The sequence below is a fragment of the Morone saxatilis genome, unplaced genomic scaffold (genome assembly GCF_004916995.1).
Source record: "Morone saxatilis isolate NCDOM2014 unplaced genomic scaffold, NCSU_SB_2.0 Contig5, whole genome shotgun sequence".
Lineage (NCBI taxonomy): Eukaryota > Metazoa > Chordata > Actinopteri > Moronidae > Morone > Morone saxatilis.
The window spans coordinates 21,756,337-21,773,547 of record NW_023340095.1 but is presented as its reverse complement, the minus strand read 5'-3'; the positions used below and the strand labels follow the sequence as shown (position 1 = coordinate 21,773,547).

The 17,211-nt window shown below is 40.1% G+C and overlaps 2 protein-coding genes across 3 annotated transcripts in view; both read right to left on the bottom strand.

Moving 5' to 3' along the window:
* mphosph8 (M-phase phosphoprotein 8) overlaps positions 1 to 9,635 on the bottom strand; it is a 28,778-nt gene extending 19,143 nt beyond the window's left edge. Inside the window, exons 1-5 of one of the 2 annotated variants that reach the window (XM_035675956.1) lie at positions 9,337 to 9,635; positions 6,791 to 6,952; positions 5,422 to 6,483; positions 1,713 to 1,809; positions 296 to 556 (exon numbers count right to left, since the gene is read on the bottom strand). In XM_035675956.1, coding sequence (XP_035531849.1) covers positions 296 to 556; positions 1,713 to 1,809; positions 5,422 to 6,483; positions 6,791 to 6,952; positions 9,337 to 9,435 — 1,681 coding nt within the window. In that variant the 5' untranslated portion in view covers positions 9,436 to 9,635. The remainder of the gene's footprint in view (positions 1 to 295; positions 557 to 1,712; positions 1,810 to 5,421; positions 6,484 to 6,790; positions 6,953 to 9,336) is intronic. The other variant, XM_035675959.1, reaches the window with a different exon arrangement.
* Positions 9,636 to 10,435: 800 nt separating this feature from the next.
* Positions 10,436 to 17,211, bottom strand: part of ttf2 (transcription termination factor, RNA polymerase II) — a 12,344-nt gene continuing 5,568 nt past the window's right edge. Inside the window, exons 12-23 of the mRNA XM_035675955.1 lie at positions 16,939 to 17,044; positions 16,556 to 16,740; positions 15,628 to 15,781; positions 15,331 to 15,422; positions 14,815 to 14,900; positions 14,300 to 14,442; positions 13,986 to 14,165; positions 13,544 to 13,602; positions 12,890 to 13,043; positions 12,407 to 12,489; positions 11,547 to 11,621; positions 10,436 to 11,273 (exon numbers count right to left, since the gene is read on the bottom strand). Of these exons, the coding sequence (XP_035531848.1) occupies positions 11,129 to 11,273; positions 11,547 to 11,621; positions 12,407 to 12,489; positions 12,890 to 13,043; positions 13,544 to 13,602; positions 13,986 to 14,165; positions 14,300 to 14,442; positions 14,815 to 14,900; positions 15,331 to 15,422; positions 15,628 to 15,781; positions 16,556 to 16,740; positions 16,939 to 17,044 (1,462 nt within the window). The 3' untranslated portion in view covers positions 10,436 to 11,128. The remainder of the gene's footprint in view (positions 11,274 to 11,546; positions 11,622 to 12,406; positions 12,490 to 12,889; positions 13,044 to 13,543; positions 13,603 to 13,985; positions 14,166 to 14,299; positions 14,443 to 14,814; positions 14,901 to 15,330; positions 15,423 to 15,627; positions 15,782 to 16,555; positions 16,741 to 16,938; positions 17,045 to 17,211) is intronic.

Sequence of the window (17,211 nt, the reverse complement as noted above, 5' to 3'; positions counted from 1 at the left end):
ACGGCATGTATGTGTAAAATAGTTCCTGGGTCAGTCAGGAGCGCTGCAGAAAACCGCAGCTTTGGCAATCACATGATTGCGTTGTCTGAAATCGCAATTTCGATCAGAAAACGATAAATCGTTCAGGCCTACCTCAGTTAGTGTGTGTTGTAACACTGGGGTCACATGCTATATTGTTGTAAAATCAACTAAATTGACATTTCAACTGTGCAGATGCAAATGTGTAATTGAACATGAAAGAACAATTTGGAAGCAGCAAAGATAGCAGGTACTCAGTGGCCAATCATAAACATACCAGATTTGTCAGCGCCCTCTGGTGGGTCCTGGGTCTCCTGATTATCATCACAAGCCATGAAGAGTCTGGGCTCACTGTCCTCTCTCCTCTTCCTCCTGTCATCTGTTGGGGTTCTCCTCTCCCAGCTGGGCCGCTGCGTCTCCTCGGGCCTCTCTCTCCGCTCACGGGGTTCCTCTCCAGGCCTTTGCTTTGCTGCAGATTCCTCTCCTTCCTTCTCATCACTATCCAGGTTGAAGCCATAACTCTGGCCAGGCCTGGAGACTAGAGGAGGAGCACGAATAGTTATATTTCTTGAGAGATAAAGAGCCTTGACTGCATTTCATGCTCACAGCTGTCAAGTGGTGACATCACTCAAAAAAAAAATCTTTGCTATGAAGTTACGAGTGTACACAAACTGTATACCATAGGGTTCAGCTAACAAAACAATTTAAAAGAGCAAGGAACAGACATCACAAAAAACTCTGGTGCTGGACCAAACTTATTATTAATTATCAAGGCAGGAAAAGAGCAGAATCCATGAGTTGTTTCTTTGCTCCCTAAATTAATGATCATAGCTAATTTTTATTAGTTATGTACAATAATGTGATGCCTGTGGAAATATTTTGTGACTGATTGGTAACCTTGTTCTTGAGTACGATACTGGACCATCTTATTTGTAAACTCATATCCCCTTTCACCACCTCACTGCATGGATGTGTGGTAACACAACATGCAAGTTTAGAGCTACAACGGTTGACTACATACACACACACACACACACACACAGAGAATGAGGAAAAGACAGATGCTAATACTGCTAATGCTAACAGTACTAAAACTTAACACACAACAGAAAAAGAGACTAAAAGTATTAGAAACATGATTATTTAAATGTTGAGAACAGTATCCTTTCATTAAGTGTGTTCTCCTCAAAAGAAGCAATCCTCTCTTCCTTAGATACACTAATAAACATCTCCTCCAACAGAGACAAACTTTTCTTTTCCATAGTTTGTGGTGAACAAAAACAAACAAAAAGAAACTATAAAAAAAATACCCAACAACACACACTTGAAATTGCTCATAACTCGACCTTTGCTCTTCGTAACCACTCTCTTTCTGCACTCACTACAGAGGCTCTGTTGATTAATGAAATACACATACGCACATATCCGGGTTAGTGAACAAAACCCATCTAGGGCATCCCATAGATCATTGAAAACTCCTTAATTTTGGTAAATGAAAAACTTGTTTCACATGTAAACAAATTGTAGATGCCAGTGTCCACGTACTAAGCACTGCACAGAGTGCTGAAGAGGCTGTATTAAGGTTTCTTTTCACTCAGAATTAGGTTGTCTTTGACTAAAGTCACTTTGTGTTTATGTATGTACATAACAAAGTGTTTTACACATGTGAGTTTGTGCCTGTGTGTCTTGCATACCATCTGACTGCTTGGTCTTCTCCGTCTTCTTGGACTCTGGTTTCTGAACTGGAGAATCTTTGCTTGTCTTGGGGATCTTCTCAATCTTTCCTAATAGCTATTATGGGAAAATAAAACACAATGTTAACACCTTGTAGTTTTCCTGCCACTGAGTCTGGCTTATTCTGAAAAAAATAAGCACGTCATCAATGTGTTCTTGTCCTGACTTACAACTTCCCACCAAATATGTTGAAATGGAAATAAAGTAGCAACTCTTAAAATAATCAGTTCCCTCTTTTCTATTTGACAACCAAAAGCAATTATGAAATTACAGAAACATCTAACAATATCCTGTAATGCTTGCAGGTATCTGTGGTGCTGTGACACAACTTGCCTTCAAATAGTTCTTCAGCCAATACACATGTCATTACCTGTTTTCTCTCTGCAGTAAGTTCCTCTGAGCTTTTGGCTTTTTTTATAAGCTTGTTACATTATATGTTTTTTTTATTTAACTATAAACTAAACTCGGGATGCACACTAATATGGACCTTTTGATCGGGTATCTGCCCAACATCACCGATTCACAGCATATCCAGTTTTCTCTTCTACTTATTTACATCCATTTACAACGGTATGCTTACATGCATTCAGTTACCACTCACACCGTTTCTGCATCTGCTTTACAATAAGTTAATTTAATCTGAAGGTAGCTGTAGGACGTTTTTGCAGTTCACTAACATTACTCCATATAGTTTTCGCATAGTTAATTTAGCCATTCTCTGGCTAAATCAGACCCTCTGGAGGTCTATAAACCTTTACATGGACAGAATATGTATTATTACATGTTTAACAAAGCTTTATAAAAAGGCCGTTAGATCTTATGAACAGCAAACTTTTAGCAACTGATGATAAAAACTCTGCAGAGGAGCTACATTGTTTAGCAGGTTGGTTTTGGTCTGGGGGAAAAATAGAGTATAGGTGAAGTGGTTTGCTGAAGAGATGTAGAGGCATGTAATTACGCTGAGAAAAGCCTTTTCTGTTTGGACACACACACACACACAGTCGTGCAGTAGTGAAGTATTTTTAATCACGGTTTAACCCTTTGATGGACCCACGTCCATTTCTGTTTTGTGCTTTTAATTTCCAGCATATATTATCCTTTTTTCATGCATATTGTTGATGATTTATGCAAGGTTGTGCATTTTTGAGTGTTCTTAATTTTTTTCATGCATTTTTTTATTTTTAGCCTATTGTAAACAACGTGGCCTGAAATAGACCTGTTAAAGGCCCAACGCACAAAAATGTGCAGATTGAAAGCCATTCAAATCACCATTTTCGATCCTGCTCAAATAAAAAGTATAAAACATGCATCTTCTCATTTCTCCGCTTCATTTGTGTAAAAGCTCAGGTAGCTTTGAAGTGGCACCTTTTCCATATCCTCCATTTCATGTGTAATTTTAATGCAAACGTTCAAAGCACCACAATTTTTTATTATAAAATACACACACATCTACACAGGGGGCCCAGAACAGCTTTGAAATTAACGAAACGCAACCCCTGAACTGTTGCCGTTGTAATGTTATGTTGTTATTGTTGTTGTTATTATTCAGATTATGTTCATTTATAGATATTGTTCTTGCTGTTTTATGTTTTATGTTGTTACACTACTCACAAAAAGTAAGGGAACTTTGACTTTCGGGTGAAATTTATGGAAAATGTAAAAAGTTCATGCTACAGTGATATATCATGAAAGTAGGGTATTTAAGTAGAAGCATAGAATGGTAATTTCTTCATCTCAAACAATTTATTGAAACAAAAAGCTAACAACAGTGGTGGGTATACCACAACAAAAAATGTCAATGTCTCAGTAACTTGTCAGGTGTCCTTGACAACGACGTCTCATGCTGTTCACAAGTCGACTTATTGTCTGCTGAGGCATATTCCGCTCTCCTTGAAAGGCTGCCATACGGTCATCGAGGTTCTGGGGTGCGGGGCGACGATCCTCTACATCAAGACTCAGCTAATCCCATAGGATTTCAATGGGATTCAGGTCTGGAGAAAGTGCAGGTCACTCCATTTGAAAGTGCAGCCCTTCCCTGATGATGCGACCTCGATCAGCTGAGGCGTTGTCGTCCATGCAGATGAAATCAGGCCTGTGTTGCTCATGCAGAGGCACAATGACGGGATTAATGATGTTATTCAGGTAGTATCGGCTTGTCAAAGTATCATTCACAAGGTGTAGGGCAGTTCTGTATTGACTAGACACACCTGCCCGGACTGTAACACCACCACCTCCAAAGACTCATCTGGTGACAACAGTGGCTGATGCATAGCGTTCTCCTTGACGACTCCAACAGCGTTGGTTGCCATCATTGCTGCTCAATGTGAATCAACTTTCATCAGAGAACAGCACTGAGGCCCACTGCAAATGCTCCCTGGCTCATGCAAGACGATGACGTCTGTGTCTGGTGGCATGGTCAGGTACCCTTGCAGGTCGTCTAGCACGCAGACCATGCTGATGAAGGCGGTTTCAAATGGTCTGACGTGACACTCGGGTTCCCTTAAACGTGGCTGGAGTTAAGAGGCGTTCACCATCCGGTTCCGCAGGGCACTGTTCACAATGAAGCGCTCATCAGCATTGGATTTGGCCAAAGGACGTCCACTTCTATGCTTTTCTGTGACTCTTCCATTCTCTCCGTTTCTGTTGCAACCTGCTGATGACACTCTGTAGCACTCTAAGCTTAGTGGCAACTTCCCTCTGAGTTCATCCCATCTTAAGCCTCGCAGTGGCCAGGGACTGTTGATCGATTGTTAGGTGTCGTCTTGGTCTCATGATGTCAAAATGTGAACAGCATGATGAAGAGGACTGTTTAAATAGAAATCGGCATTGAACCAGAACATTTAGTGGTTGATTCATGGATCAGACATTTGTTGTGATTTTTGCGGTTAATCAACTCGTTAGAGAACAGCATGTTATGCAAAGTACTGAAACATTGAACAGTTGGACATGTACATTCAAAAGTTTAGAGAAGGTCAAATTAAGTTTACCTGTAAAGGTTATAGTGCATTTTAGGTGCATTCTGAAATTTCATCCGAAAGGCGAATATCCCTAACTTTTTGTGAGTAGTGTATAATAAATAAGTGTAAATGTTACATGGGCAATAGGTGAGGTTCTTTGTTACAGCACAAAAAATAATAAATATTTGGTTTCTATGATTAGGACTGATGCAGGTTTAAAAAAAAAAATAACTCAAAGAAAGTAGAAAATATTAATATTAATTTAGAATATTGTCCAGCTTGATTTTAAAGAGCACATTTTTGTGCAAAGGGTGCTTAATGTGTATTGAGCAAAAAATAACGCATATAAATAAATGTTGCTGCTAATCTTTCACATATACCAGTTTGCAATAATCAAACCATAAATAACAGAAAATAATGGAAACACAGAAATATTAATCCCAAAAAGTATCCAGATTTTTTACTTTGCATAGACTTAGACACTGAGTTTGGGTATCGGAACTGTAGCAGAAGAAAAACAGTGCATCCCTACAAAAGCATTTGCCCACTCTGTTGTCTCTGCACACCTGGCTGAGATCCACCCAGGCAAACCAAAGATACAATTTGGAGATTCTGGCAAGTTTAAATTGACATGTATCCCATTTTCAACTCCAACATTTTATGTCATATGATGTAAAACACTGGGAAAACATACAAAGCTCCAATACTGTACCTTTGGGGGTTTGCTGCTGGTCTTTTCTGGTGTGGGCTGGTGCACTGGCTGCCTGCGGGGGGCGCGGTCCTTGGCCTCGCAGGTTAAAAGGAATTTCTCAAACAGGTTAGTGGATCCTGTGGCATCCTTTGGTCCCAATACCTCCTCTTTAGCAGCTACCTCGTCCTCCTTGCCCTTGGTGCTGCTGGCTGCTGTGACAGAGGATGAGGAGGATGATGAGGATGTTGAGGAAGACGGGACTTTGGGTGGTGGCGGCGGCGTGCTGTCCTGTCCTTTGCTCTTGGCTTTCTTATGTAGGGTGGAGCTATCACTGGAGTCTGAGTGTGGGGCAGCCTCTTCCTTGCTTTTAGAGGTGAGGCTCTTTAGTTTTTGGAGGCTGCTTTCTTTCTGAGTGGCATCTGTCTTTCTGTTCTTTTTGTCATGGATGAGGTCCTTAATGCCCTGCAGCTTTACTTCCCACTTTCCCATCTTTTGTTTGGACTTGTCGTCCAAACGCGCCTTTTCGGCTGACTTTACTGCTGTATCCGTCGATGCACTGTCGTCCATTTGGGACTCCGATGGGCCGTCGCTCAGGTCATCTTCTAGAGGTGCAGCAGCTTCGTCTTCAGAGGTTTCAATTTTCCTTTCTTTCTTTCCTTTCTTTTTCTTTCCCTCCTCTACCTTTTCTTTCTTTTGCTTTACTGCCTCCTTTCCCTTTTCCTTCTTGTGTTTTTTGGAGGGAACTGGCTCCTCCTCCTCCTCCTCTTCAGAGTCAACCAGTCGCTTTTTTGTTTCAGTCTTTTTCTCCTTGGGAGGAGAGGGTGGTGTTGGGGCTCTCTCTTCTTCTTCCTCTTCTTCTTGTTCTTCCTCCTCTTCATCCGTCTCTGGTGCCGGTAGAGGCCTGAACTCCTCCTTCCGTTTGTCTTTCTTCTTCTTCTTCTTTTTCTCCTTTGGAGGTGGTTCCTCTTCTACCTGGACCTTGGTCTTTTTCTTCTTCTTGATGGGTGCCTCAGTTGAACGGTCTTTGTCACTTTCACTTTCTGAGTCGGCATCAAACACGTCACTCTTCGTAGGCAGCAGTTTCTAAGAGGAGAATGAATAAACAATGTCACATTTTTAAACTAATTCATAAACATTATATATTGTATTTTTGGCTTTGTGGTCAAGGTTCTCTGTGGCGTTGTAGACCTCTAGTAGCACTATGAAGCTGTGAAGCTGAATGGCTCAGAGGCTTTATCACATTGCTCACACATGAGAATGCACATGGATAACGCTGTACACAGACGCTTTCTAATGGCAGGGAGAACTGACGTACTGAGAGCTGTCCACTTGTGATCGGATGACCCAAGACGCAGGTTAATGCCAGGTGTAAACAGGGAGTGTGACTTACCACGCTCTTTTTGGCTTCTGCCTCTTTCTTGGCCTTAGCTTCAGCCATGGTCTTCTTAAAGGCTAAGAGGACCTCACGACAGTCCTCCAAATGGGCCTCTGGCTCCCAAGTATCATCATCAGAGCAGTAATTCTTCCAGCGGACTCTGTAGAGCACTTCACCCTAAGAACAGATAGAGATGGATATTAAGCTCAAGCATTACTCCACACCAACCTGACATGTTGACTGGTAGCTGTCAGACATTAACTGCTGACTCCAGCCAACATGGATACATATAGTATTCTGCATGGTGGACATTTTTCTTTGATTCATTGGTTGTATTCATAATATTCAAATACAACAAGAGTTCATTGGGGAGAAACAAACAAAATACTTAAAGTTGCACTAGCCAGTAGCTGAAAAAATGTGAACATGCGCACAAAAGTGTGCTAGAAAAGGCAACATCAATAATTTATCATTGCAGATGTACATATTTACCAACCTGGACCAGATGGTAATCATTTATATGAAGGAACACAATTAGGATAAGCTAAGAAAAATGTGTGTCAGGTCCAGAGTTTCTGTTGCGATGCACAATGCAAAAGTTTTGCACTAAAGTTTTGATTTGTAATTTTTCCAAGCCACCAGAACTTAATTTTGTTATGTTTAAGAATTTGTTAACTGATGCTGCTTTAAGAAAGAGTTTTTTGTTTCGGACAAATGCTGCAGTGAGGATAGCTCTGCGGCTGGAGATCATTAATTTCTCACTGTGATTGTGTTTCAGTATTAAAATAAATGCTCACTGTTCAGCTATGGAAACAGACTCATTTAACAGTTCTAGTTTTGACACGAAGAATAATACAATCTTGTTCAGCTGTACACAACATTGCACAACTTTGCCAAATTGCTAGCCCACAATACTTTAATTATTCCGGTGTCTTTGTCATGCTAATGCACATACTTAACATATTAACAATGTTTCTCCAACATGAATTCACTTAGGTTAACTCAGTTTCACTTCATCATTTGAGCTCATAAATCAACTTGAGAGTTTTGAGAAGAAAAATCTGCTTTCTTAACTCGATGTAAACAAACACAGTGAATGTGAAGAATCCTTCAGACCGTATAAAAAGCCCTGGCACTCCAGGAAAAAACACAAACACCACCCTCCAACCCATCTACACTCATAAACACAAAAGCACTCCCCCCATAATCCCTCAAGTGAGGGGGTAGTTAATATTTAAAATGTGGCACCAACCCGGGACAAAGCATGACTTTGTAAACACAATATGAGGAGAAATAATGGGAGGGGGACTACTGCAAAAGAAGTGGAAAAGAAGTGTAATCACCCACAATGAAGAACAGAGCAAACTACAGTCCAAAGTCTGTTTTCATTCTGGTTATTAATATGTTGATATTGTTTCAATAAAGTAATATAAAAGGTGTAAAATCAGAAACTATCGCACCACCTTCAACAACACAAATATTCAGAAATACTTTAAATATGTGATTCTTACTAAATACAATAGGACTACACAAGCCAACACACACACTTAAAACCGGAGTCAAATTCCTTTAATGTAAACACATACTTGGTTAATGAAGCAGATTCTGACACTTTGTTTGTTCAGCACTACAATGTATTCAATGTGTCTCACTGATTACTGAATGTAAGATACAGTGCTCAGTTTGTTGTTTGTCTTTGTGTCATTTTTTAACGTTTAGGAAAAGTTCCTCAGCTGGACGTACAAAGCTATCAAACACTGGTACAGTGTGGATACTTATGCACCAGGTGGGTTACTAGACAGATTTTGTAGAAATCAAAACACAACTGACACATGTTACAAGCTACAAGCGCGTTACTATGTTCTTACAAAGACACAACACAACTTAAAACAGTGTAAGTGAGATACAATTGTTGTTAATTATTATCCAGTGTGGGATTTGTCTTTACGCAGAAAGATACATAAACACACAGGTTCAGTTAATTCCGCCTCTCTCACTCACACACACACACACACACACACACACACTCACACACACACACAGAGCAGCCACTGTAGTAACGTTAGCAGCGGTGAGTGAATCCACATTGGGAATTACGTTAACTGGTATTGTTTGCCGCTAGGAACCCCCACCATACAATCTGTATCATGCACAGTGTGACTAACATTATTCCCGGGATTTGTTTGATCTAGCTATGCCGCTGTTCAAGAGCACCCAAGATTAAAAATATATATATATATGTGCAAGCTTGCAAAGCGTCTGTCCTTGGCCCCAGCAGGGGAGAAGGGAGCGGACATCATGGGAGCCGTACAGAAAGACGATGCTATGTTTGGACGAGCAGCGCACCGCGACAAAAACAGTACTGGTCGCATACGATTAGTTGAGTAACGCAAGCGCAATCCAATGCATGTCAATGCAATTCAAATGCATTGTTGGTTATATGTGCAGTGTGTCTGGACACCGTTGTAGGTGGACTATGCGTCGTGAGAGTGGAAGTGAAGGCACTGCCACCATGTTCGCCCAGCTAGCCAGGCGGCTACGTAGCATCGAGCTATCGTTACCTCTTCCACTCGCATGTCAATGATCCTCTCCACTTCGTAAACGTCTTCTTCCTCATCTCCACTGTCCGCGGGCTCTACCTTGTCCGCCTCGGCCGCCATGGCTGCGGGTTGGTGCAGAGCTGCCAAAGTTGAGCTTTGTGCTTGAGCCCTCGTAGAGGCCTCGTTCCCGTTAACGTTAGCCGTTTGTTCACCGGGGCAGGACGCTAACGTTACTGCACGAGCTCTGCGGCTCAGAGGCTTTATCCGGAGCTCACCCGCTACCGCCCGCTCTCACTGCGCCGCATTCAATGCGACTCCTGGACTCACAGGCTGCTATTTCTCAATCACTTTCACCACGTTGAGCTGTTTCAAATGGTTTTGGTCAACGCTTGTAAGCAGCAGAACTAACTTCTGCTTTGCGATATGCAGGATTAATCATTTAACTGAGAGAATGCAGAAATAGTAATGCTAATGTTTGATAGACAGAAAACGCCGGTAATTGTTACAACCGCCTGTGTCTGACATGCACTTTAATACTTGAAGTTTCCTCTGAAGACACAGCTTGACTACAAGGATTGCAGGACCATGTAGATTTAAAAAAAAACAAAAAAACCCGATTCCATTATTACTCTGTGTAATTATAGACATTGTATCCAAACTTCCGATGTTTCTTAAACGCAGCATGGACATTAATTTTTTTACACAGAGCGATGAAAACATGGACGACTGCTCAAGGTGGGCTATTGGAGCAAGTTAAGGATACATATGATAGAAAACAATGGAACGCATTTATAATTTAAAACAGTATACTATGCGTTTTCATTTTCCACATAGTTATCTTTAAACATAAAAAAAAAAAACAACTTAAATTGCCCATGTAAATAGGCTACAATTTGTGGCCAGTAATGTATTCTGAATAACTTACCTTGCAGCATATGAAAATGTGTCTTCACTCTTCTGTCTCCAAAATATATTTCAAATATAGTGTCTTAATATTCAAATATCAGTAAATTGACATTTTTGTGACTAGTTCACTAGCACATCTTAATTTCCTATCATTTGGAATTGACAAATCATTTCCACTTACTGTGCAAAGCAATTTATACAGCAAGCAGTCCCATTAACTTCCATTACACATTTATTTAAACATATCACACACACACACAACAATAACCAATAATTAAAAAAGGCATTTGAAAACCACTTTAAAAAGGGAAATAAACTTCATTAATGGAAACAAATATAGGGAAATATTTGCTTCACTCCAATGAGTTAACTACATAAAATTAAAATAACTATGACAGTGATAGATTAGATTAGATTAGTTTATGAGAGAAAATCTCTTTTAAAACCAAATAAAATGAGAAACTGATGGTCATCACTTACTGATGGTAACCAATTTTGCACTGGAGCAACAAATCAGGGCAAAAGCAGCATCTGTAAAGTTATCTATAATTGAAATACTGTTAAAATAAATCAGTTTAAAGCAGCATGTATCTGAGTAAATAGAGCTAATAGCAGCCTTGAAAACTTGAAATATAATGTTAAGGCACATTAAGTCCAATAACATTTTGTAAAGCAGTTAGGATGCAGACGCTGTACTGGGATAAGCTAAGAGATGACAGGCCCAAAAAGAAGTCATTACATCGACGAAAATGAGCTCTCTAGTATCTTCAGGTTATTTATTACCTTAGTCTTATTAGGTTATTTCATGATTTTCCAGACTGAGTTTTGAATAAGTGTATGAATAGCTGTCTAGTGTTGTAGCTGTGGGTTTGACAGCGTGGCACAGCGTCCTCAGTTCTCTTCCATCTCAGACACCAAAAATGATTCTGAGATCAGCCAGAGAGAGTTTGGAGAAGGTGCTTCCCGTTCCTGACAGCACATTCTGGGCCAGCTCCTTCTTCTTCGCCTGCAGTGTGGAAATCTTCTCCTCCACTGTGCCTTCACACTCAAACCTGGACACAAACACAAAACTATTAACACACAAACCATTTAACTCAAACAAACCTAATGAAAAAGTTTCCCATGGAGCTGTAGCTTTGTTGTTTCACTCCCACCCACATGACAGCAACATTTTAATTTGATCTCTGTTTTGGGCACCTTTAACTGTACCTAACTTATTAACCTTCCTTAGTTGATACTTCTCAATACTGTCCTTTTAAAACAATGTCATATGATGTAATAGTAAATAATAGACACACAAATCAAACGTCCTGCTGATTTGTTACCTGTGGATGGTGACATCTTTAGTTTGTCCAACTCTGTAGATTCTGTCACATGCTTGATCCTCCAAGGCTGGGTTCCTGTCAGAGCATACAGGGGTCAGAGTTTAAAAACTCATTCTTATACTGAACATATTAAAGATTTTCTCACTTTATTAGTAGCATTGATCTGTAAGTGACTAGCCACTGCAAAACAGCACCAAATGGTACAACTGGTGTGTGTGTGTTTGTTTGGGAGAGAGCTCTATTTCAATTCTTAAAGAAGAGTATTTTACCATACTTAAGTGTAAGGTTCAGTGTGTTACATTTAGGAGGATCCTTTGGCAGAAATGGATCTATGAATGTAATATTCATAGATATGTTTTCAGTCATGTATAATCACCCTAGAATGACCAACCAACATGGGCTCAAGATAGGACCTTTCCCACCTTTTACGGCCACCTAAGGCCAGCAGTATTCAGTTGGCTGCAATCCCGGCTAGATCACACTAAATCCTATTCACTGGTCCTTTAATGAGGTCATAATGTCTTTAAATGTGAATTATTGGCTTGTAAAATGTTCTGTGCGAATAACAGTTGCAACTGAAGCACTAAAAGAGGTTGAAGAGTTCACCTCTGGAAGGAGCTCAAATTTGAATTGAACGGAAAGCTCTAAAAAGGGTCAGCTGATGACAATGAACATTTCAGTTGAGGGTGAAATAAAAAGCAATAACAAGAGGTAAAGGTATAGGCTAACACAATAGAATTAAAGGAATAAAAACAACAATAATTCAGACAAAACAGATACTGTTTATATAACATCAAGCAGAGGGAAGCAAACACCAGCAATTATAGTCTTTTGGTTTTGTGCATGCCTGTGTGTCTCACCAGTGCATGTCCATGAGGAAGAGGTGATTTCCACCAATGAGATTAAGTCCAACTCCTCCAGCACAAAGAGAAACCAGCATCACCTTTGGCAGAAAACCAGAAATACATATAAATATATATTTACTCACAATATGTTTAATGTAGCACTGGTCTAAGTCCAGTTCTGAAGATTGATTCTTATCAGTACTGTGCGGCCTTTCACTGGTAACCTTCTTCCACTATGTATTCTAAAGTTGTGTGACAAAACAATGGCCGTAAAGGCATATTTTTACATTTCTTTTCACTAATACATTGTAAAAACAAAACAAAAAGCTCATGTAGATGTTAAATGATGCTATGACTATTAATGGCAGCAAAAGAAAATATTAAGTTTGTCAAGGGTTTCATACCTGTATTAAAATACTTGCCAATTAATTTAAAAGTAGTAATAGGTTTTAGTCATGTGCTTTGTTTTTAGGGTCAAGAGGTTTGAGTGAGATTTACCTGTGGTCCTTTAGGGTTAATGTTGAATTCTTCCACCAGGTCCATGCGGCGTTTGGGGTTGACCGTCCCGTCAATAACGCCGTAGCTCAGGCCCATCTGCCGCAGATGAACTGCTACAATGTGCAGCATGCTGGTCCACTGGGACACGATCACGCTACACATTACCAGAGAGGAGATACAATGTAGATTACACATATGATAGTAACATTTAAACTGTTCTCTTGGGTCAGCTGCAGTCACCACTTACAGATTAACAGATGAGTAGTTTACAGGTCAATGAATGTACAGTACAGATCATATATATGTGTGTTTGAGGAAGGTAAAATATTTATGACTTCCTCAGTAGATGGTCCTAAAAGTGCTCAGAAAAATTGAAATCTGAACATCAACATTTCCAAGAAACTTGGTTAACTCCATCTGCTGAGGAAGATTGTGTGACACAACTGAGAACTTCAGAACAGCTTCTGAAGGGACCTTGTGGCAGACTGATTTGCCAACTAGATTACGAAATGTATCTGGCAGATGCTTTTGTGTGTCAAAAGAAAGTGTTGATTTTTTGCTGCAAGAATAAAAAATGAGTCAAACTGAAGCAGATTATAATATAACTGGATGCAAAACAGCTTCTGAGGTGATTGTGAGACTTTAATGTTTTACCTTTTCTGATCATCACTCTTTTGCCTGATTGCCTTCAGCTCAGAGACAATAGCAGAAATCTGGAAAATGAAGGTAGAAGAATTAGTTGATTTGTTGTTAAGATTTGATAAAACAAAGGAAAGTTTGAGGATTGGCTTCACACCCTGTCCTCTTAAATGAGGGAAACATTTTCTCACCAGGTATGTTGTATATTTTCCCCAGGCTCTTGATGAAGACAGATTAGAACCTGTGACTCCTTAAAGTAACTAAGATATGACTGGTAATCACAGCTTAACATGTATCTAAAAACCCTCATGTCTGCCCTCACCAACACTAACTAGACTTCAGAAAGGCTAAAACTGAGGGCATCCAGTCTCTGTAAACAACCTGCTAACCTCTACGGAGATCACTAAAAACCACATTTCTGATTCAACCATTACTCCTGAGCGCAACCTTTGCCCACCTTGGTGCTCTCACTGGTATCCTCAAACAGCTTTGAGGGGAAGCGGGTGCCATTAAGGGCCACAGTGTCTTTGGGGTCAGGGCCCGAGGGCGAGGGGCTGGAGGAGAGCGACAGAGCATTGAGCTGCTCCTCCAGAGACAAGACGATCCCATCACCCTCCAGCTCTGATGAGTCAAGAGTCTGAGCAGAGAGGAGAAGGAAAGAAGTCAATGCTTGTGTATACCGTGTAGTTGGTGTTTGTGTGTATCTGTGTGTCAGAATGTCAGGCAAAACTTGTGGGTATTGTCAGAGCGCGAGTGTGTGTGAGTGTGTACCTTCTTAAGAAGTGAGATGTGACAGCAGCACTGTCGGAGGCGCAGCAGCAGAGACAGGATGTGGACGGTGCTGGACGCCTGTTGGGGCTGCTGGGAACTCGACACAGTAGGGTCAGCCTGGGACATACCGAACTCTTGGGCCACTGGGGAAGGAAGACAAACACACTTTTGAGACACCACTATAGCAACACTGATTACTAACCAATTTTTTAAAATAACATTTCATTTTGAGCAGGAAGCCACAAAGGAATAATTTCACAGTGAGCAAATTAAAGTAAAGTAAAACTGAGAAACAGAGTTAAAGTCAATGCTGATAATAGCAGACATGCAAATACTTATTTAATTGGGCATAAAGTGGAATTGTGATTGATCAGCTTCAATTTTTCTTAGTGTGATCATTTTATATATAATAATATCTGTGCACAAAATGTCAAATTGCACACTCAGGACTGAGGCAGTATTCATGACACACTCAGCCTGTTGAGGAATATAAAATCAAGCAGCTCATATCTCACCTTTGTCAAAGGGATTGGAACTGGGAGTGTTTCGCTTGTTCACATCATTTCCTTCATGTCTCTTCAGATAGTTCTGCAGAGTAGATCTAGAGGAAAAGAGCAAATCACAGTTCTAGCATATTTTCTTTATTGAACTATAGTATCTGGTATATCCTGGAATACTTAAGGGTTGATGGTAGTCATAAAGTAGTTTAAAGGGGAACATTAATTAGTCCATTAATAGCCACTTTTCTACTTTGCCCTGAATGGAAAACATTTTAGGAAACATCTCAAGTTGTTGGAAAAAGTCAAACACAATATTACATTTAATTGTAAGTTAACTTTCAAAACACCACCTAATGACCATTTATGATTAAATATTAATAAAACAAGGAACTAGAGGAGGGTAAGATCATCTTTCCTTCCTTTAAGAATGCTCCTGTGTTAACACTAAATATATTGATATGAGGGATGTTTTCTTGTAAATCTTATGTTAAATTAAAAAATAAGACTAAAATAAGGTTGTTGTTGTGTTACCTGGATTGGGCAAAGACCACATCATACACAGCCTGTTCATCCTTGGATAGTTTGAGTCGATGCACCTCGCAGGTCCGATTAGGAAGGGACACCTGAAACATTAAACACTTCACTTCAGCCAGGATCAAGAGTGAGAATCAACGTCTCAGCTGAGTCTGATCTGTTTGAGCAAATCAGCAGCTAGCTAACTAGCCACGGTGAGCACATACCACCATTTAAAAGACAAAGAGAAGTAATAATGAGTGTCCTCAGCGTAAGGTTCCTCGTCAGGATTGACGTCTAAGGTTTGTGTCCTACCAGTGGTTTTCCTGTGGAGTCCTGCTGGTCTTTGGTTCGTCTGAGCAGAAGATTCCTCGTCAGGATGTTGAGCCTCTCTCTGCCTCTTTTAGAGCCGTTATCCACCTGAGCTTTCCAGAGTTTGTACTCATCAAACGGAGAACAACGCAGAAACCTGAAAGACAGACGGAGACAGACAGTGAATGAACACAATCTTATTCCAATTCCATCTGTACTTCACTGAACACATTCAAAAAAACACTTCAGGGTTGGAATCTTTTCAGTGCATTATTATAGTATTTAGAATGCATCATTTCACTCATCAATGTTTCTTCATGCATTGTGAACAAAGTTTAACAGATTTCAAAGGAATTTGTAATGTTTGGTCACTTATAAAGCACTTTTCATTTATAACTACTGATCAGTGAAGAAGAACATTTTTCCTGGATTCAAGACAAAGATGGATCCATCAGATTAAGCCTTGCACATATGTGTAGCTTTAACCTGCTTGCACGGTTCATTCATCATCTGTTTAAATTTAGCAACTTTATTCATAAAGTCATAAAAATTAAGTGTTCACATTTCTTAAACATACTTTTTTAAGTGGTTATGAAACAGTCTCAATGTAATATTGGGTACTCCATATGACCTACATAAACAAGACCACCAGAGACAAGATTGGCTATTTGTGTATAATTATTCTTAATACCTGCCACTACCTTGAAATCAATGAAACAAAGCAGTAGAAACACTACTGCTTTTGTCCACAGGGGTGTCAGAATCAACACATATTTAAAGTTCATAGTATTTTGCAAATCACAATACTAGTTGCAGTTTCACTGGAAATAAAGTTCCTCCAATTAAGAACCTCTGTGTGTCTACACAGCATTTCTACCAAGTTCTTATGTTGTTGTTTTAAACCCTTGTATCCACTGAGTTTTTGTCTTACTTGAGCAGCGAGTACATGTCCAGCAAGTTGTTCTGGATGGGTGTGCCAGTGACAGCCCAGCGGGCTTGAGCCCTCAGCTGACACACAGCCATGGAAGTCTGTACTTTTGGGTTTTTGATGTTGTGGGCTTCATCCAGAATCACCCGGGCCCAGGCCACTCGCCGAAGAGGACCTGAGCGCGGTGGCTGAGGAAAACAACATGGGATGAAGTGTCAGGTGTCTCAGTTTTTTAGTTTTGGTGCCAAAGAAGATTGATTATCAGTGTAACTACTGTATGTCTGTATTCACATCCTAAAAGCAGAATCTTAGGTTACAGCATTGAAGCTGATAAACGCTGACATCAGAACAGATTTTAAATAAAGTTTTAAATATATATTTCTCACCACATCGTCAGTATCTTTGCTGGGTTTCTCAGCCTCCTCCTTCTGGACTGGGATCTCTTTAGAGACCAAACTGTATGTTGTCACCACCACATCATAATCTGCCAGTCTGAAGGACGGACACGGAACACTTCAGGGTTGCAATTTATTTTCATCCACAATTAAACTGTCAATCATTTACTCAATCCTCAACCCAAAGAAATTCAGTTTACTGTCATAGAGGACTAAAGCAACCAGAATATAATCACATTTGAGAAGCTGAAATCATAGAATTTG